General features: G+C 36.5%; 1 protein-coding gene across 3 annotated transcripts in view; it reads right to left on the bottom strand.

Annotated features, from left to right (window-relative positions):
• CENPC (centromere protein C) overlaps window positions 1–22,258 on the bottom strand; it is a 75,986-nt gene that overhangs the window by 16,187 nt on the left and 37,541 nt on the right. For 2 of the 3 annotated variants that reach the window (XM_033214554.1, XM_033214555.1), the window contains exons 13-17: window positions 12,441–12,494; window positions 11,172–11,276; window positions 10,165–10,290; window positions 9,472–9,567; window positions 7,221–7,375 (exon numbers count right to left, since the gene is read on the bottom strand). In XM_033214554.1, the coding sequence (XP_033070445.1) occupies window positions 7,221–7,375; window positions 9,472–9,567; window positions 10,165–10,290; window positions 11,172–11,276; window positions 12,441–12,494 (536 nt within the window). Of the gene's footprint in view, window positions 1–7,220; window positions 7,376–9,471; window positions 9,568–10,046; window positions 10,291–11,171; window positions 11,277–12,440; window positions 12,495–22,258 lie in introns of all 3 variants that reach the window. The other variant, XR_004438000.1, reaches the window with a different exon arrangement.

Raw genomic sequence — 22,258 nt, 5'->3', positions numbered from 1 at the left:
GGATATCACCACCGACCCCACAGAAATACAAACTACCATCAGAGAATACTATAAACACCTCTACGCAAATCAATTAGAAAATCTAGAAGAAACAGATAATTTCCTGGACACTTACACTCTTCCAAGACTAAACCAGGAAGAAGTTGAATCCCTGAATAGACCAATAGCAGGCTCTGAAATTGAGGCAACAATTAATAGCCTACCCACCAAAAAAGTCCAGGACCAGATGGATTCACAGCTGAATTCTACCAGAGGTACAAGGAGGAGCTGGTACCATTCCTTCTGAAACTATTCCAATCAATAGAAAAAGAGGTCCTCCCTAACTCATTTTATGAGGCCAACATCATCCTGATACCAAAGCCTGGCAGAGACACAACAAAAAAAGAGAATTTTAGAGAATATCCCTGATGAACATCGATGCAAAAATCCTCAATAAAATACTGGCAAACCAGATTCAGCAGCACATCAAAAAGCTTATCCACCATGATCAAGTGGGCTTCATCCCTGGATGCAAGGCTGGTTCAACATTCGCAAATCAATAAACGTAATCCAGCATATAAACAGAACCAAAGACAAAAACCACATGATTATCTTAATAGATGCAGAAAAGGCTTTTGACAAAATTCAACAGCCCTTCATGCTAAAAACGCTCAATAAATTCGGTATTGATGGAACGTACCTCAAAATAATAAGACCTATTTATGACAACCCACAGCCAATATCATACTGAATGGGCAAAAACTGGAAAAATTCCCTTTGAAAACTGGCACAAGACAGGGATGTCCTCTCTCACCGCTCCTATTCAACATAGTGTTGGAAGTTCTGGCTAGGGCAATCAGGCAAGAGAAAGAAATCAAGGGTATCCAGTTAGGAAAAGAAGAAGTCAAATTGTCCCTGTTTGCAGATGACATGATTGTATATTTAGAAAACCCATTGTCTCAGCCCAAAATCTCCTTAAGCTGATAAGCAACTTCAGCAAAGTCTCAGGATACAAAATCAATGTGCAAAAATCACAAGCATTCTTATACACCAGTAACAGACAAACAGAGAGCCAAATGATGAATGAACTTCCGTTCACAATTGCTTCAAAGAGAATAAAATACCTAGGAATCCAACTTACAAGGGATGTAAAGGACCTCTTCAAGGAGAACTACAAACCACTGCTCAGTGAAATCAAAGAGGACACTAACAAATGGAAGAACATACCATGCTCATGGATAGGAAGAATCAATATCGTGAAAATGGCCATACTGCCCAAGGTTATTTATAGATTCAATGCCATCCCCATCAAGCTACCAATGACTTTCTTCACAGAACTGGAAAAAACGGCTTTAAAGTTCATATGGAACCAAAAAAGAGCCCGCATTGCCAAGACAATTCTAAGTCAAAAGAACAAAGCTGGAGGCATCATGCTACCTGACTTCAAACTATACTACAAGGCCACAGTAAGCAAAACAGCATGGTACTGGTACCATAATAGAGATATAGACCAATGGAACAGAACAGAGTCCTCAGAAATAATACCACACATCTACAGCCATCTGATCTTTGACAAACCTGAGAGAAACAAGAAATGGGGAAAGGATTCCCTATTTAATAAATGGTGCTGGGAAAATTGGCTAGCCATAAGTAGAAAGCTGAAACTGGATCCTTTCCTTACTCCTTATACGAAAATTAATTCAAGATGGATTAGAGACTTAAATGTTAGACCTAATACCATAAAAACCCTAGAAGAAAACCTAGGTAGTACCATTCAGGACATAGGCATGGGCAAGGACTTCATGTCTAAAACACCAAAAGCAACGGCAACAAAAGCCAAAATTGACAAATGGGATCTCATTAAAGCTTCTGCACAGCAAAAGAAACTACCATCAGAGTGAACAGGCAACCTACAGAATGGGAGAAAATTTTTGCAATCTACTCCTCTGATAAAGGGCTAATATCGAGAACCTACAAAGAACTCAAACAAATTTACAAGAAAAAAACAAACCCCCCCATCAAAAAGTGGGCAAAGGATATGAACAGACATTTCTCAAAAGAAGACATTCATACAGCCAACAGACACATGAAAAAATGCTCATCATCACTCGCCATCAGAGAAATGCAAATCAAAACCACAATGAGATACCATCTCACACCAGTTAGAATGGCAATCATTAAAAAGTCAGGAAACAACAGGTGCTGGAGAGGATGTGGAGAAATAAGAACACTTTTACACTGTTGGTGGGATTGTAAACTAGTTCAACCATTATGGAAAACAGTATGGCGATTCCTCAAGGATCTAGAACTAGATGTACCATATGACCCAGCCATCCCACTACTGGGTATATACCCAAAGGATTATAAATCATGCTGCTATAAAGACACATGCACACGTATGTTTATTGTGGCACTATTCGCAATAGCAAAGACTTGGAATCAACCCAAATGTCCATCTGTGACAGACTGGATTAAGAAAATGTGGCACATATACACCATGGAATACTATGCAGCCATAAAAAAGGATGAGTTTGCATCCTTTGTAGGGACATGGATGCAGCTGGAAACCATCATTCTTAGCAAACTATCACAAGAACAGAAAACCAAACACCGCATGTTCTCACTCATAGGTGGGAATTGAACAATGAGATCACTTGGACTTGGGAAGGGGAACATCACACACCGCGGCCTATCATGGGGAGGGGGCAGGGGGAGGGATTGCATTGGGAGTTATACTTGATATAAATGATGAATTGAGGGGTGCTGACGAGTTGATGGGTGCAGCACACCAACATGGCACAAATATACATATGTAACAAACCTGCACGTTATGCACATGTACCCTAGAACTTAAAGTATATAAAAAAAAAAAAAGAGATACAGATCAAAGTCTATGATATTCTGATTATAGCAGCCCAATCTGACTAAGATATCCATCAAGAATGTTTTGCCTCAGATATTCGCCTCCTTATTTTTTTATTACTACTTTGTACAATGATCATAATATACCAGAATAACAATAATAGCTAGCACTTATATAGCACTTACTCTGTACCAAGTAGTATTATGAGTACTTTATTCTTATTCATTTAATGTATATGCTCAATAATGAGACAGTTACTACTTTGGTAGCTTTTCATGAAGAAACTGAGGCACAGAGAGGTTAAGTAATTTTCCAAGGTCACAATGTAAATGGCAGAGCTGGGGTTTGAACTCAGGCATTTAGATTACGGAATTCATTCCCTAACCACTGTGATATACTGCCTCCCTAAATAGGAAAAAAGCCCCCTGAAATGTTCCAAAGGTATTTTTATAACTTAGTAAGACAAAAAAAAAAAAAAAAGTTCTTATTACATCCAAAATAATTTGCCTCAATCAAAAAGACAAAAAAGTAATACTAAAAGTCAAGTATATATTCCTAGTGTTTTTTTTCTCATCTATTCAATTTGGTTCTCTAAGCACACCTCTCCTCATTTCTGTACACATTTAAGAAAGCTCTTGAAACATACAAAAACAGAATGATGAACTCTCATGAATACTTAATACCAACCACCTGCCCAAGCCAGAGTCTACTATCCTCACTCCATCTTATTTTGAAATAAATGCCAAGTATCATAATTCATCTGCAAATATTTCAGTATGTACTGAAAGATCAAGTGCTTCTAAAAAACATAACCACAATACTGTTATCACACCTAAAAAATGAATATTTAATACCAAATACCTAGTTAATAGTCAAATTTCCAAACATCAGTTAAAATATATCTTCAAGGGTTTCTTTGAATCAGGATCCAGGTTAGCACCACACACAGTGATTGGTTGATCTGTTTCTTAAATTTCTCAATCAATATTAGTGGTTCTCAATCAAGGCGATTTTGCCTCTCAGGGACAACGGATAATTTCTGAAGATGTATTTGATTTTGTCACAACTAGAGCAGTGCTACTGGAATCTAATAAGTAGAGGCCGGGTAAGATTCTAAATATCCTACAACAAACAGGAGAGCCCCCACTACAACAAAGAAGTACCTAATCAAAAATGTTACTAGTGCCATGGTTGAGAAACCCTGATTCCCTAGGTTCTACCTTGTTCTTTTTTTAATTTCTTACATTTAATTTATTGAAAACATTAAGCAGTTTGTCATAAAAATCTTCATGCAGGTGGATTTTGCTGACTATATCCCCAGGTATCATTTGAAAGGTTTCACTACCCTTTATTTCTTGTAACCTGGAAGTTAAATCTAGAGACTTGACCAGATTCAGGTTTTGTATTTGCTTTTGGGGTTTTTTTCTTTTTTAAGGCATGGGGTTGGCAAGATTACTTCTTAGATAGTGTTGTATTTTTCTATCAGGAGGCACATAATGCCAGGTTGTATTCTTTTTAGATATCTGTCAGCCACTTAGCTGGGCCTTGATGCCTAGATCCCAATAGCTTATCAGGGATTGCAAAATGGTAATATTTTAACTCAAACAGTCCTTCTTCACTCATTAGCTGGAATATTATTCTAGTAAGAACAAACATCTCATCTATTATTTGATTACTTAATAGCAGAGTTTATACAGAAAAGGCAGAATCAGTTGTTAAAGTGAGTTGGCTTCCTAGAATCCTCCAACAGTAACAAATTTTTGTTGCTGTTGTAGTACCAGTAGTCTTACAGATTCATGGATTTAGATATAATTATATCAGTCTACTGAAGCTATTCTTGTTAACACTCAAGTTTCATATCCTTAGTCAGCCAGTGGTAGCACTTCAAGCTGGAAGCTGAAACATGACCCAATCTTAATGGTTTCTGATTAGTAGTTTGCTATCAACTCCAAGCTCAGTTTCAGGCCTAGAATCAGGCATTCCTCCAAGGAACTGGTTCTTTGAAGTAGATTGCTGTCACCTTTTTGTTTTTTTAGCTCTGGAACATTCATTGTCTAATTTTAAAAATATTCTCATTTTTCATTGGGTTTTTTCTCTCGCCTGAAATTCTTATTATTTGAATTTAGGCATGTTTTTCTCTCTTCTCTACATTATTGAACTTTAATATTTTCTACTTTTTAATTTCCTTCTTGTCTCCTGGGAAGTTCTACAACCAGCTCTCATAATTAATTTGTAAATTCTTCTGTAGTTTGATTTTAATAAACCTACTACTCTTTTAAATACACTCCAGTAGTGTTTGAAAGAGAGTTAATGGCCTATGCTGGTTCTCCATCTTGTCCTCTTCATTATTTTTTTTCAAAAGCATATATTTGTCAGTGTGCTTCATGTTTTAAAATGTAAAAATATTAGTTTTATTAAAAAAACTTCAACTTTAATTTTCATTGTAAAAAGTTAAAGGTAATATACAGAAGAAATAAAATCAACTAAAATAACTACATAATCACACAGTAAAACATGTATTCTCTTCAAGATTTTATTTACATTTTTAAATTCTAGTTAGAAAAATAGATACTACATACAAAGAACTTTTAGCTTGTATATTTGCTTAAACATTTATCCCAAAGGTCTTCATATACAGCTATTCTTCAAAATAAAATGCTCAAACTAATTTTCATGTGCTTAGTGCAGTGCCTGGAACACATATAAGTTCTGTATAACTGTTTATTATATCATAGAATGCTTTATCATTACTAAGTCAAAATTAAAATGCAACCATTTTCTTCCTGAAGCACACTGTAGTGGTTTCTAATTCTGCCATTACCATCAATGATTCCATAAATAACTACATATGTTCAGCATCCCTCACTCTGAACTTTCAAATTACTTCCCTAGGAAAAATTTCTAGAAATGAGATTCACAGGTCACAGGGTATGAACATTTTTCTAATAATTTCCATAACTCAGTAACTATAAAGTGTCATTTGGATTTAAATGTGTATTCCTTTGAATATTAGCCAGATTACACACTTTTAAACATCTACTACTCAAATTTCCTTTTGTATAATAAAGGCATTAGAGTTTAATAGGTAACTGCTATTAGTTCAGTGATGATATTTCATGTTTATCTTCATTATTAGTTATTTTATTATTATACAGGGACCATCTATGGTTTTTAAATGTGTTACTTTCACTCATAATAATAACTGGAGGCCTATAACATTTTCAGTTTGAATTAATATTGTTAAATTATTTTAAATCATGATTCTAGCTATACTGATGTAGTAACAATCTTTGACTTTCATATGTATCTTTCCTTGCCTCTAAATTTGCCCTTCTTTGTTAATATAAACTCAAGGGTGTTCACAATTTTTCCCTCCTTTCTGAATTTAAGTTTGTCAGTAAAGAGAATCATTCTGAATGTGATACTTTAGTAGCACAATTTCAGACTCCTGAACTGTCAGATACTGAAAAATGTTCCTTATATTTTTTTAACTGCTGGTATAATGTTATATATTCTTAAAATTTGGTGCTTTTCAAATTTTATATTCAACAATTTTCAAACTCAGAATACAAATATTTTATACATATAAAAAATATTCCTGTTATACATACACACACACACACATACACACATATAAAACAGACCAATGTTGCAGAGGTGTATGTCTCTAAATGGGGATGGGAGTGGAAGAAAGGAGATAAAGAGAAAGAAGAAGATAGAGCCTGACTGACCTTGAATCTCATTACAACTTCAGCTAGTAATATTGTTACATATAATACTATATTATTTAGTACTTATTGAAGAAACTAGCTCTTAGTCCTGAGTCTACTGCTAAATAGTTACGTAGTTTTCTTACAATCTCACTCATTTTTATTTACTTTTTTCTCAGGTTACTGTTTTATTGATATATAATAATTTTACATAATGTTGTGGTACATGTCACATTTTAATATCTGTATGTAATGTGTAACGATCAATCAGGGGAACTGGGATACAAGTGATTTTTTAAGAAGTCTTTAAACCTATTTCTCTACTGCATTATCATAGAAATGTGGAATTAGATTTAATCTCTATAATCCCCCCCAGAACTAAAATTCTAATGATTTGTTTGCAAACCTATATTTAAGATGTTTTTAAGTAAAGAACATTCCTTACATTTCTGAATCTCAAAAGAATACAGTGCTATGCAGGGAACAGATACTGTGAAATAACTGTTGGTTGGTTGACTCTAAACAGATTTAACAAATAAAAATCTTTCTCTGTGTGGTATAGTAATAGAATTTCATTTCTGAGGAAACAGCATTTTAATGTCTCATCAAATCCAATAAATCAGAGTTCTACCAATAGTGAAACATAAATATATTAAAAAAGTACTCACCAATATATCTTGGCCAACATGCTGCTTTCCCTTTTCTTCTTGTGGTCCTAATATCAATTTCCCAGTAGAAAAAAAGGGTGTGTCCAATGTCTTATATACCTTCAACTCACCATGCTTAACAAAAAATTGATATGTATCTTGTGGCCTTACAAGATCTAGGAGTAAAACAGTAATACAAACATAAAACAACAGCAATGATATTGATTAATATAAACATATATGTAATAAAGAGTTATTTCTGGATATAAGTCTGCCTTAGAGAGATAGAGCTGTTTCAGATCATTAACTCTAGAGCTAGAGTGCCAGAGGTCAAATCCTGTCTCTGTCTCATAAGCTGCATGACGTTAGGCAAGTTAACTTAAGCTCTCTCTCACTGTGCCTCAATTTCCTTTTTGGTAAAATGAAATAATAATAAGTTCATCTATTCGGTGTTAATGAGCTGCTGTGAATATCAATGAGTTAATGTGTGTATATTATTTAAAATATTTTCTGGCAAAAAGTAAGCATTGTTAGTACCAGCTGAATAATAAGAATGGCAGCATTATAGGAACTGAGACAGAAAATAAAATTAGCTGAGATACAAAAAAGAATTCCTTATTTTTAAAGTTTAACGTAAACCACAATGTGTCATCACCATGCCAATAGATTTTTTTTCTCGTTTGACTAATAATTTTTATTAGGTACAGTTTGTGAGAAAGCAGAGCTCTAATGGTTGCTCACAAATTACTACCTCACTTACAAAAATTTCCATCACTTAACAAACCTTTCCAGATCTATAATAAATAAACTATTCTGTCATCAACGTCTGATTCTGTTTCCCAGGATATTTGGGAATGTTAGTGATCCTACAGACTACATGATATAGAAACAAATATATATATAGAGAGAGTAGATTAAAGAAACAAATAAGAAATGAACTTTTGACAACACTCACAATAACCTGATAGAGTATAGCAATGCTTTCAGTTAAGACACTAAACAAAACTCCATACTTCTAAGCTCTGTTGCCAAATAAATAATCTGCATAGAGATACCTTTGCTAAGATGTTAAGATATTAAATGAAATCTATTTTCATAGTCAAAATTTTAAGTAGGAGTACCATTATTAGCACCTTTCTTTTTTTTTTGAAATAATTTTATTATTTTTTTGAGACAGGGTCTGGCTCTGCAGACCCTGTCTCCCTACTCCTGATTCATCATTTCACTTCAAGACAAGCATTAAGTATTGAGAGGTACAGCAGTCTCTCATCACATAGGCCCACAAAAAAAAAAAAAAAGATCGAAGTTCTTGAGTAAGGCAATGAGAGAAGCTTCACTTCTTATGGTAATCTCTCAGTATTCAGCCCAGGCTGAAGTGCAGTGGCATGATCTCGGCTCACTGCAATCTCCGCCTCCCAGATTCTAGCAATTCTCCTGTCTCAGCCTCCCAAGTAGCTGGGACTACAAGCACCCGCCACCATGCCCGGCTTCCATTACTGCCTTTCTGATTTGACCTACTTCTCCTCTGATGTAGGAAAACAGCCCTTAGTACTCAATGGTACAGTCATAACAGTTGTTAAAATATTTAAATATTTCTTATATATATATATATATTGTCTGGTTGTTAAACAGTTGAGTAATACATAAACTCCTATCCCACTATAGCTCATCCCTTGGGCATCTTACATGACCTGCTAGAGACTAAATACTTAATACCTATTCAAGACAGCAGGACGCTTCCAGGACTTTGCAGCACCAGCTTTAAGGTTAAACCTGGCATTTGTACAACTGATTGATGCCCTTGCTAGTCATTCTCACAAAGGACTCATATTCCAGGTAACATTACTGCCACCTGTAGGCCCAAAAGTTTGTCTGTGCCCTATCCACGATCCCTGTCTGGCCTCATGGTAAGAGTATCCTTGAGTCTGCCAACTATCTACCTATAATTCCCCATAAACAGCCTCTGTTCCCATATGTCCTCCTGGTCAAAAAGGCCTAGACCCTGTTGGAGGGGGACAACATTCCTGATTGTAGCACTTGTGCCCCAGAGAACAAGTCCAGGGTGTTACGTGTACCCTGGAGCTGTCTGACATCAATATTCCCCCACAGTTGTCTTCACATAGGCTGCTCATTGGAATTAGACTCTCTTCTGGACTTTAGCACTGATAGAATTGGGGAGAGAAAGGGAAAGTAGACAGGCCAACCATCAAGTAAGCAATGTTTTCTTACAAGTTGTTTAATTAAGTATTTTCAATATCATCCCTGATCTTACCCATGAGAATAATCTCTCTTGTTTCTGGGTCCTTTACCCTCGTTGGCTGCAAAGGATCTCCAAGAGGTATATCTAGATTTACCATTAAGCTAGTCTCTGCAAAAGAAATACCATTAAAATACAAACCACTTACTTAAAATTATTCTCAATCATAAAAAAGTTCAGTACAAAATATAGCTATAGAGAAGTTATAAAAGAAAAATGTTAAAAGCATAAAAGTATCTTCCTATTTATAAATCACTCTGATAAACAAAAATTCAAACTTAAACACCCATAATGATTTAATATAAAAGCAAACACCCTAAACTTCCTATTTTCTGTAAGCCTTAACATGTAAACTCTTGCATCATCAATGAATTAAGTGATGTTCGCATAATCTCTAAGTGAGACAGAGGTATATAATATACTTTAGAAATGTCTATTTCAACCATAGTTTGGGCATAGGAATGGTAGGTTTCATTTGACTGGGCAATTTACTCATGAAGAAATTTATAATATGCTATTAATAATTTTTAAGAATAAAATTAGCTTACTTTCTATTTGGAAGAAAGTAGACATTAAAAAATGAATTTTACCTATGGTATTATTTCTGAAGTTTTTGGAAGTAAATTTCATATTTTGCAAAGAGCTTCTTCTCAAAGTACTCCTATTTAAAGTAAAATCTAAAAGTTACTTTCAGAAATAAGTTCATACTTCTTTCATCGTTATCAAGACAGATCCTTTTCTTATTAGACTTTTTGTCGACTTTTCCATTTTCTTTTGCCTTCCTTTTAGACGACATTGTGTCTGGAGACAGTATTCCACCAATCACGAATCCTCCTAAAATTTAACAAAAAAAGTAAAATGTACATGGGAAAGATAAAATCTTGCAACAAAACTCCTTAAATTTAATACGGCACATTTCCTTTCAAAGTACCAAAGAATATATATGTCTGCAGCTAATAGTTAAAATAACACAAATACCAACCAATTTCATTATCTCTCTACCACCTTAAATCAGAGGCTGATAAAACAGGATTAGATGATGGAACATGATTAGATGGTCCTATTGCTCGCCTGAAATCAACAGTCATCAGCAGAGGTTTTAAAAAAAAAAAAGCAGGAGGGCTAGCAATGAACTATTTATAGAAATCCACATGAGTTTTGTCCTTTGACTTAGATATATCCATCAAAGAAACAAATATGGCCAGGCACAGTGGCTCATACCTGTAATCTCAGCACTTTGAGATGCCAAAGTGGGAGGATTGCTTGAGCCCATGAGATCGAGACCAGCCTGGACAACATAGCAAGGCCTCATCTCTACAAAAATAAGAAAGAAAATAACTCTAAGATTAACACTATACTTTCTTGCCCACTCTACACTACTTTGTAGAAAACTATGAGAAAATGGAAAATGGTTAATAGGAAAAATAATGAAAACTACTTTACCTTTACCAGTTACAATTTTCTCATGTTCTAATCTCATGTTTTATATTATGCAACTGGAAATCTTATCAGATAATACAGGAAAAACATTCAGATACCAAAGAGAAAATATCAGCATCTCTACATTAATCAGACAAAAATGAATTTAAATCCTGTTATCAAAATTTGGGGGGTGATGATTAAGTAAGGTAAGGTATATAAACATGTAGTGTAGTGCTTGGCACATAGTAAACGAATTTCTTATTGATAGACATTATAACATAAATAAGTTTTACCTGATGGCCTTCCTTGATAATCTATTCGCTCTCCTCGCCAGTACTCCAAAGGTTTCAAACGTGTTCTCTTGGTCCTGCGAACATTTGGTGTGTTGGAGGGCAATACTATAAAAAGATGTCAGACAAAAGTGTATACATGTTTTTTAGTTGATGGTACTTAGCAGTGGAAAGACTATCTTTTAGAACATGAATGCTTTATTTTTTAAAATATGAATATTTTTCCAGACAAAAGACTAGAAAAAACATATATTTATGCTAATAATTAAAGAAATGCCAATGGAAACACAGGCTACCAAATTGGCAAATAGTTAAAAATTTAATAATAGTGCTGACAATGTTAAATGTCCACTCCTCTTATCTGAACAATGCAAAGTTCTGTATACTAAACTGAGTTTGTTGGCTATATCTTTAAATTCCCATGTTCTTACCTACTTTTGTTTGCTAAAGCTCTCCTGAAGCTAATGAGAAGTTGCCTACTGCTCTTAGGCATAATGCTCAATGTTCCCCTGTGTAAATACTGAAGCCTTGCTCAGGAACATTTTTATTTCCCTTTCCCTACTCCTGATTCATCATTTCACTTCAAGACAAGCATTAAGTATTGAGAGGTACAGCAGTCTCTCATCACATAGGCCCACAAAATACTGACAAGATCGAAGTTCTTGAGTAAGGCAATGAGAGAAAGCTTCACTTCTTATGGTAATCTCTCAGTATGAATGCAAGAGCACTCACAGCCTCAAATAAAGGGAGAAACATGGAAAGCCAACATCACAGAAAGGTGGGAACTATCATGTATCTCGACTGGCAAATCTCTCTTTGGGAACCATGGATTGTTTATCTTTACATGGGCCTCTCCATGGGTTCCACAGTTCTCTGCTTTGTCTACTTACTACCCTAGCTACTGCTTTGTTCGGGAGTCAAGTGGATTAAAGTGGAAGAAGATGCTGTCAAGGAAGCCATCTATCTGGTAGTTACAGTTTCTTTGATAAAATTATCCATCCTAGCTTCATAGATAAGGGAGATCATGCCCCCTTCTATGGGGCAAAAAGTGAGAGGGCAATAGGATTTATAAATGGACAATAGACTAACTCAGGGGCTGTGGTCACTTACTACGAAATTCGTAAAAACTAAGTGCATAATTTTAATTTATCTGCCAATTAATCCAAGTAATCGTATTTTTCCTGCTTAAGAAAAATAAGTTATATTTAGAAACAGAAACTTAATGAAAGTATTTTTCTCAATGAAAATATTAAAAAAGAAAAATATTCTTACCTAGTTTATGATGGATTCTGTTCTTTGGTATCACTTTAGATCGTTTTGAGTCATCTACAAAATGCAAAAGACAGTATCACAAGAAATGACTGCTAATTCCATGTTAAATTAAAATGTGTTTCCCAGTCAATTTCAGTATGAGGATTTTAAATAAAGTTTGACTTGATAATATATTTTATTACTCCTGCTTTTCATTGCTCAACTATAAAACTAAGGAAAAGAACTATTTCTCTAGACTTTGCTAGAATGAATTCCATCGCAAGCTTGTCCAATTCGCCTTATTCTGTTGTTGTTCTGTTTTATTTTGTTTTAGACCTTTAGCAGCCTGACACCATGCTTTTTAGTTTCTGTCTCTGGGGACAAGTGGAAAAGAGGGATGAGGAAGGGGTTTTACTGGATCAACCAGAAACAGAAACTAAAAACTCATGACTGTATTCACTCCCTTGGACAGTCCTGGTTTTTATTCTAAAGAGTGTAACAGCTTAAAAAACAAACATGGCCACTGCACTCCAGCCTGGGAGACAGAGTGAGACTCCGTTTCAAAAAAACAAAACAAAACAAAAAAACAAACAAACAAACAACACAGATTTTCTATTGCTCATGGAAATAAGCCACTGGTGGATAAAATGTAGGGCCTGATAATGGATAATAAGTTATTTATGAACTACCTGTAACTTTCTCCTTAAAGTTCTAAAATAGTGTAAGTGTACTGAATTTAGCAGTGTGCCAATGAGCTTAGGGGTTCTCAACTTTGGTAACTAGCACCTAAAGATGGTGTGATCCCTTCTTTCCCTTTCTATGCACAAATGTTCTGTATCAAGAAGCAGAATATTGTTCCCTTCTCTTTCAATCTCTGCTGGAGTTAGTGACTTGCTTAACTAATAGTATGCAACAGAAATGATGTTCTGGGGCTTAAAAGGCTAAGACCTAATACAATCTACAGGTTCCATCTAGAAGTCTTGGGATCTCACTCTAGGGGAAGACAGCAACAATATGAAGATAACAAGACTACCATGCTGTAAGGAAACCCAATGTGGCCACATGGAAAAGCCACATGGAGGAAAAGAGATGCTTAGCCAACCTCAATGTCCCAGCTCTTCTAGCTGGGTTCAAATACATAAGTGAGGAAGTTACCTTGAATGTCCAACCCAGTTGAACTTTCAGATGACTCCAGTCCCAGCAGCTTGCATTTAACTATAAATTGATGAGTGTACTCAAGTGACAATTACCCAACTAAGCCAAGTCAATTCACAGAACCACGAAAGATAAATCAATCATTGTATTAAGCCTTTAAGTTTTGGGGTGGTTAGTTGTACAGCAATATACAACTGAGACACAATGTCCACGAACCACCTAAAACTGCAAACACAATTTTGTATGAAATATATACCTTTTTTCCCTGAAAAGTGGGTCTGAGCTTTTATCATATTCTCAAATGAGTCCATGAAAGCAAAAAAAAAAAAAAATTGTTAGGAATGATTGAATTAGGTATTTTATAAAATTGCTGGTTTGGAAGAAACTTCAGTGATCATAACATCTAATTTCCCTGTCATAAATAGGCAAATCTCTAGACATCAAAAGTAGATTAGTAATTGGGTAGGCCCAGGGAAAGGAAATCAAAGTCGGCTACTAAAGGGTAAAGGAGTTTCTTTTTGGGGGTTATGAAAACGTTCTAACATCGATTGTGTCAATGACTACATATCATTGATTTGTATACTATAAGAGGATTAATTATATGGTATGTGAAGTCTGGCTCAATAAATCTGTGTACTCCCCACCCCCAAAAATCCAATTTCCCATGCAGTCTCCACTAGAACAAGTAGAGGTCTCCTCTCTATTGGAAATTCTCCTGTGATACTAGGCCTCGGAGGCAGCGTCAGAGTCATATAAGGAACCACAGAAACAAGTAAATATACTGAGGATAATGGGAGTCAGGTTTGTCACTATTTGACAAGAGGTTTATAAAAATGGAAAAGGGGAAGTCTATGTTGGACTGGAAGAGCGGGTAGAAATGTGAACTTACAACAAATACAGGTGGCTGGGCGTAGTGGCTCACGCCTGTAATCCCAGCACTTTGGGAGGCTGAGGCGGGTGGATCAGAAGGTCAGTTCAAGACCAGCCTTACCAACATGGTGAAACCCCATCTCTACTAAGAATACAAAAATTAGCCGGGCATGGTGGCACACGCCTGTAACCTCAGCTACTCAGGAGGCTGAGGCAGCAGAACAGCTTGAACCCGGGAGGCGGAGGTTGCAGTGAGCCGAGATCGCACCACTGCACTCCACTCTGGGCGACAGAGGGAGACTCCATCTTAAAATAAATAAATTAATAAATAAATAAATACAAATACAGGCATACCTCAGAGATATTGCCAGTTCAGTTCCAGACTACTGCAATAAAACAGATGCTGCAATAAAGCAAGTCAAACAGTTTTTTAGTTTCCTAGTGAATATAAGAGTTATTTCTTTTGCTGTTTTGTTTTGGTTTTTTGAGACAAAGTCTCACTCTGTCACCCAGGCTGCAGTGCAGTGGTGGGATGGAGACTCACTGCGGCCTCAACCTTCTGGGAGCAAATGATTCTCCCACCTCAGCCCGCCAAGTAGCCGGAACCACAGATGCACACCACCATGCTCAGCTAATTTTTGCATTTTTTGTAGAAACAGGTTTTTGGCATGTTGGCCAGGCTGGTCGCCAACTCCTGGGCTCAAGTGATCCGCCTGCCTCACCTCCCAAAGTCTTGGGATTACAGGCGTGAGCCACCATGCCCAGCCAAAAGTTATGTCTATACTATACTATAGTCTATTAAATGTGTAAGAGCATTATATCCAAAAAAATCAGTGTACACACACCTTAATTTAAAAATATTTTATTGCTAAAAATGTTAAAGATCAGCCAGGCATAGTAGCTCATGCCTATAATCCCAAGACTCTGGGAGGCCCAGGAGGGTGGATCACTTGAGGACAGGAGTTTGAGACAAGCCTGGCCAACATGGCAAAACCCCGTCTCTACTAAAAATAAAAAAATTAGCTGCGTGTGGTGGTGCACACCTTGTAATCCCAGCTACTCTTTGTGGCTATGGCACAAGAATCGCTTGAACCCAGGAGGAAAAAGGTTTCAGTGAGCTGAGATCGTGCCCCTGCACCCCAGCCTGGGAATTAGAGCAAGACTCTGCCTCATTTTCAAAAAATAAAAATAAAAAATAAAAATAAAAATGCTTGTCATCTGAGCTTTCGGTGAGTTTTAATCTTTTTGCTGCTAGGGTATTGTGCCTCATTGTTGATGACTGCTGACTGATCAGGCTGGGGTGCTTGTGGCAGTTTCTTAAAATAAGTCAATAATGAAGTTTCTCTGGAGAATATAAAACTCTGTTTTATAGCATTTTACCCACAGCAGAACTTCTTTCAAAACTGCAATCAATCCTCTCAAACTCTGCTGCTGCTTTATCAACTAAGTTCATGGAATATCCTAAATCCTTTTTTGTCATTTCAAGGGTTCACAGCATATTCACCAGGAGTAGATTCCACCTCAAGAAATCAGTTCCTTTGTTCTTCCATAAGAAGCAACTCCTCATCTGTTCAAATTTTGTCATGAAATTGCAGCAATTCAGTTTCATCTCCAGACTCCACTTCTAATTCTAGTTCCCTTGCTATTTCTACCTCATCTAGTTACTTCCTCCACTGAAGTCTTGAATCCTTCAAATTCATCCATAAGGGTTAGAATCAACTTCTTCCAAGCTCCTGTTAATATTGATATTTTCACCTCCTCCCACAAAACATAAATATTTTTAATGGCATCTAGAACGGTGAATCCTTACCAGAAGGTTTATTTATTTTTGTCCAGACCCAACAGAGGAATCACTACTCATGACAGCTACTGCCTTACAAAATTTATTTCTTAAATAAGACTTAAAAGTTCAAATTATTCCTTGATCCATGCATGGGCTGCAGAACGAATGCTCTCTTAGTAGGCATGAAAGCAACATTAATATCCTCACCCTTGTCCATTAGAGCTGCTGGGTGGCCTGGTGCGGTGCCATGGATGTGCTGTCACTCAGGCTTTTTTGTTCTACTAATAGAGCAAAGTAGATTTAGCATAACTCCTAAGGATTCTAGGATTTCTGGAACAGTAAATGAGCACTAGTTTCAACTTAAAGTCACCAGCTGTGTTAGCCCTTAACAAGAGTCACAGTCTGACCTTGGAAGACATGAAGTCATGCATTGACTTCTCATTAGCTATGAGCGTCCTAGATGACATCTTCTTTCAACAGAAGGCTGTTTTGTCTACAGGGAAAATCTGTTGTTTAGTAAAGACACCTTCAATTATCTCAGCTAGATTTTCTGGATAACTTGCTGCAACTTCTTTTTTTTTTTTTAGGCGGAGTCTCGCTCTGTCGCCCAGGCTGGAGTGCAGTGGCCGGATCTCAGCTCACTGCAAGCTCCGCCTCCCGGGTTTACGCCATTCTCCTGCCTCAGCCTCCCGAGTAGCTGGGACTACAGGCGCCCGCTACGTCGCCTGGCTAGTTTTTGTATTTTTAGTAGAGAGGAGACCATCCTGGCTAACTTGCTGCAACTTCTACATCAGACCTTGTTGCTTCACCTTGCTCTTTTATGTTATGGAAACAGCTTCTTTCCTTAAACCTCATGAACCAGCCTCTGCTAGCTTCAAACTTTTCTTCTGCTGCTTCCTTAACTCTCTCATCCTCCACAGAATTAAAGAGTTAGGGCCTTGCTCTGGATGAGGCTTTGGCTTAAAGGAATGCTGTGGCTTGTTTAATCCTCTGTCCCGACCACTGAAACTTTCTCTGTATCAGCAAGTAAGGCAGTTTCTCTTTCTTATCATTCATGTGTTCATTGTAGTAGTACTTTTCTTTTCCTTCAAGAACTTTTCCTTTGCATCCACAAATTGGCTGTTTGGTGCCAGAGGCCTAGCTTCTGGACTAGCTCAGTTTCTGACATGCCTTCCTCACTATGCTTAATCATTTCTAGCTTTTGATTTAAAATGAAAAACGTGTGACTCTTTCTTTTACTTAGAAGCCTTTGTAGGGTTATTATTGGCCTAATTTCAATATTGTGTCTCAGGAAATAGGGAAGCCTGAAGACAGGGAGAAAGATGGGGAACTGGCCAGTCAGCAGAGCAGTAAGAACACATGAATTTTCACTTTCTTATGTAGGTGTGGTTTGCGGTGTCCCAAAACAATTACAATAGTAATGTCAAAGATCACCTGATCACAAATCATCATAAAAGACATAGTAATGAAAAAGTCTGACATACTGTGAAAATTACCAAAATGTGACACAGAGACACAAGGTGAGCAGATGCTATTGAAAAAAACAAAAAAAATGGTGCCAATAAGGCTTACTCAACAAAGGGTTGCCATAACCTTCAATTTGTGAAAAATGTAGTATCTCCAAAATGCAATGATATGCACAATAAAACAAGGTATGCCTGTAAAAATATAAATACAGAAATAGATATAGATGCCTGTATTATATATGGTGTATACCTATGTGTAAGTGTGTATGTATATTTCCTATCTCTGTACACTGAGAAAGACCAGAAGCAATGGTATCCCAAACAAGGATCACATCAAGTATCCAAATCTTAGTTTCTAAATGTCATCCTCCACTAAAAAGAACTAGGTTTCCTGGAGCAGTAACTGATCCCAGAGCTGAGGCAAGAAAAAGACTGGAACATCTTATGCCAAAAAACAAAAACAGTATTCAGAGAATTATGACAAAAGCACACAGAGACCAGCTGAAAGAAAATCCAATGACCAAATCTATCACAATTTGAGTACCATAATAAATGATCAAGATTTTACAACCCCATGGGATAAAATATAAACCCAGTAGTCCATACTGATATAAATAAAATGAATCATGAATAAAATAATTGGCATGGGGGAGAAAAACTGGCAACTAATTAATGGGAAAGGAATTAAAGAAACAGAAAATAGAAAATAATGTGGTACCATCATTAATGGCTGATAATTCAAGTGGGAGTCCTGAATGTATGTTAAGGTTGGTGAATGGAGGTTTGACAAGAAACACGCTATTAAAATAGTATTGGAATATCACTCCACAATAATATTTATCAATTATCAGAGAAAAGCAGTGTCTTTACAGTAAAGAAACCTGGAAGACAATAACATGAACAGGTGATTAGGATTGACATCATGTCGGCAGGGCATGGTGGCTCACACCTGTAAACCCAGCACTTTGGGAGACTGAGTTGGGCAGATCACTTGAGGTCTGGAGTGCGAGACCAGCCTAGCCAACAAGGTGAAAGCCTGTCTCTACTAAAAATAAAAAAATTAGGCAGGCATGGTGGCACGTGGCTGTAATCCCAGCTACTCAGGAGGCTGAGGCATGAGAAGTGCTTGAACCTGGGAGGTGGAGGTTCCAGTGAACTGAGATCACACAACTTCACTCCAGCCTGGGTAACAGAGCAAGACTCCGTCTCAAACAAACAAACAAAAAACAAAAGCATCATGCAGATGGGTGAACGTTGTGTGCCTCCCGTGTGATGCACAAATTACAACCCCTGACTCCTAACCCTATAGCATAATTTCTGTAGTATTACTGTCAATACGAATGGCACACATTTGATCATGAGTTAAGTTAGGAAAAAAACTAAGAAACTGTTCCATGTTGAAGGAAACTAAGGGACATGACAGCTAAATGCAGTCGACGATCCAGGACTGGATCTTGAACCAGGAGGAAGAAGAAACACTGAGATCCAGGACTGGATCCGGAGCTGCAAGGGAAAAGGAACTGCTAGTGAAATCTGAATGGAGTCTGTGAATGAATCTGTGTTGTATTAACGCTGATTTCCTTATTTGGATGGTCCGAGGGTAGTTATATCCTTGTCTTGCTGAAATACATTATGGGGTGTTTAAGGGAAATAATACATCATGTCTACAATTTCCTCTCAAATAGTTCAGAAAAAAAGATGAATGATAATAAACGTGTATTTATGAGACGAGGCAGGGAGAGAGATGGAAAAATGTTGTAAAATGAGGACAACTGTGAAATCTCGATGAAGGGGATATGGGATCTCTGTATAAGACTGAAATCCTTTCAAATAAATTATTTTTTAAGTGACTAACGCAAGGGACAACTCCTAAATTTCAAAGATTAAAGGATCCTAGTAAGTATGGAGATGGAAGAAAACAGCTTATCTACAAAGGAAAGAAGAAATAAGGCTGCCTTCAAATTTCTATTCATAAGCATTAACTCTCATGAAGCAAATAGCAATAGGGTGATAGCTTAAAGAAAAAAAGATCATGACTGAAGATTATGTTCTCTATTTAGCTGGTGGTTCATCATGTTTAAAAAGAAAAAAAATCCTGAGTCCCTGCTAGAATATGTGAGAATGTCTACCAATTTTACAAAGAAGTAACAAGTATATCTATTGACAATAAGTGTATATATATTAAACATTTTACTAAAGGAAAAAGTACTGACACGGCAAGTCAAAAACAACAATTCAATCATGTGCTCTTTCTTAGCCACTTTTAAAATTCTCTAATAAGTTAAATAAAAAGAAACAAAGAAACAACAACCAACCAAAAGAAAGCGGAAGTCACAATAGTAATATTAGACAAAACAAACTACAAAGTAAAAAGCATTTAACACAATGAAGCAGATAAATTTGACCAAAGCAGGTACACTCCATATGAAGGCTTATGTGATCAGTAACAGCACTGAAATGTACATAACAAAGACTAGAGAAAATACAAGGAGAAAGTCAGTTGCAGTGGGAACACTTTACTTCAATTCTAGCAGTCCTTAATAGATCTCAAATCAAAAGAATACAAAGGTTCATAATAATATCAAGCTTAGTATGTCCAAATCTAACACATGTTCTTTTCCCCCAAATCTGCTTCTTCCCCAATAGTCCCCAGATCAGGTAGTAGTATTGCCATTCTTCCAGGTGCTCAGGCCAAAAACCTTCAAGTTCTCTCTAACATCTCTCTTTCTCTTATACACCACATCTCGTCCATCAGAAAATCCTGTTGACTTTACCTTCAAAAACACCTAAAAATCCTCCTCCACCTTCTACTGCTACCACACTGGTCTAAGCCAACACCTCTCACTAGGATTATTTCAACATCTCTCTAGCTAGTCTCCTTGCTTCTAACCTTCCTGTCCCTTCAACCCCAATGGTCAACTCCTAACACAGTACCTGCAGTGATTCTGTTAATACAGGTCAAGTCATGTCTCTCTTCTGCTCAAAACCCTCTAATGGCTTCCCATCTCTCTTAGTAAAATTTTGCGTTTAACATCCTATGTGATCTTTCACTCTGTTGCCTCTGTGACATCATTTTTCCTACTATCCGTTCGCTCTCTTCCTCTGCTCTAAACCCCTGGCCTTCTTGGTGTTCTTCAATCAAGATGGACTCTTTACCACATTGGAACCTTTGCTCTTCATCTTCCCTCTACCTGGTACACTATTTACCCAGAGAGCTGCATGGTTTGCTGTCTCATCTCTTTACATCTTTGTTCAAATGATCACTTCCTTAGTGAGGACTTTTCTGCCCACCTACCTAAAAATGTAAACTTAATTTCCCACCCTAAAAGCCCTGCTCTATTTCTCTACTCTCAACACCCAACAAATCATAAACTTTGTTATCTTTTTATATTGTCTGCCACCCTGCTCTTGCAAAAATTAAGCTGCAGGAGGGCAGAAAATTTTGTCAGTTTTGTTCACTGACACATCCCTACCCTTAAAATAATATACAGTAAATATTCCATAATTTTTCATATTTAAGAATTCCATAAATATTCAAAGTATATTCAAAAAATATATCCACTTATGCTATCAATGAAATAACTGGACATATATCTTTAAATCCACATCTGTATACAAATTATTCTTTTTTTCAAGCACCAATGGAAAAATTATAAAAACTAAGCATCCACTAGAACACACAGAAAAACACTTAATGAATTCAAACAATAAATAATATGGGCCAAGTTTTCCAGAACAATAAAATGAAACTAGAAAATAATAAAAGAACAAAATAAAACACAACTTCTTAGAATAACAGCAAAAATTGGCTATTTAACATACACTTGATATTAAACTAAGCAAAGAACACGTATTCATCTTTGTATCAGCTTATGGGATTGGAGCTGATATCATTTTACAGATAAGGAAACTGAAGTTTAAGAACACTGAAATTTCTTACTCAAGATAATATAGTGATGCTTCCTGATCAGTGGTGAATGGGGAAAAAAAAAGAAAAAGATAACGTAGCAAGTAAGTAGTAGAGCTACAACCAATCCCAGGTCCATGACCCTGGAGACCAAGCTCTTAACTAACATATTCTTAAATAATTCCTGGGTCAAAGAAAAATCACTACAATTCAGAGTACACTACAATAACACTACATAGCAAAACCTATAAAATTAAGCCAAAACTATACTGAGGGAAATTCAATGCTGCTTCTTTACCAAAGAAAAAGCAGAAAAACACAGACAGCATTCAAGTTAAAAGAGAAAATATGATAAATCTAATGACGGGGGAAAAATTAAAAAGTTAAAAGAATAGTGATTATTAGAAAAAAAGTATAACAGATTACAATCAAGCACGCATTTTTTAGGAGCATGAAAAAAATCATAAAATTCTCTATTAAGAGGCATTTTTAAACTTCAGTATGAAAATTTTCAAGTACTGAAGGCTGGGCATGGTGGCTCACACCTGTAATCTCAGCACTTTGGGAGGCTGAGGCAGGTAAATCACAAGGTCAGGAGTTCAAGACCAGCCTGGTCAAGACGGTGAAACCCCATCTCTACCAAAAATACAAAAAAATT

This window comes from Trachypithecus francoisi, unplaced genomic scaffold, assembly GCF_009764315.1.
Source record: "Trachypithecus francoisi isolate TF-2019V2 unplaced genomic scaffold, Tfra_2.0 Lachesis_group1, whole genome shotgun sequence".
Classification (NCBI taxonomy): Eukaryota; Metazoa; Chordata; class Mammalia; order Primates; family Cercopithecidae; genus Trachypithecus; species Trachypithecus francoisi.
Note: the sequence above shows the minus strand (reverse complement) of the source record. Positions and strands in the feature narration are given on the sequence as shown.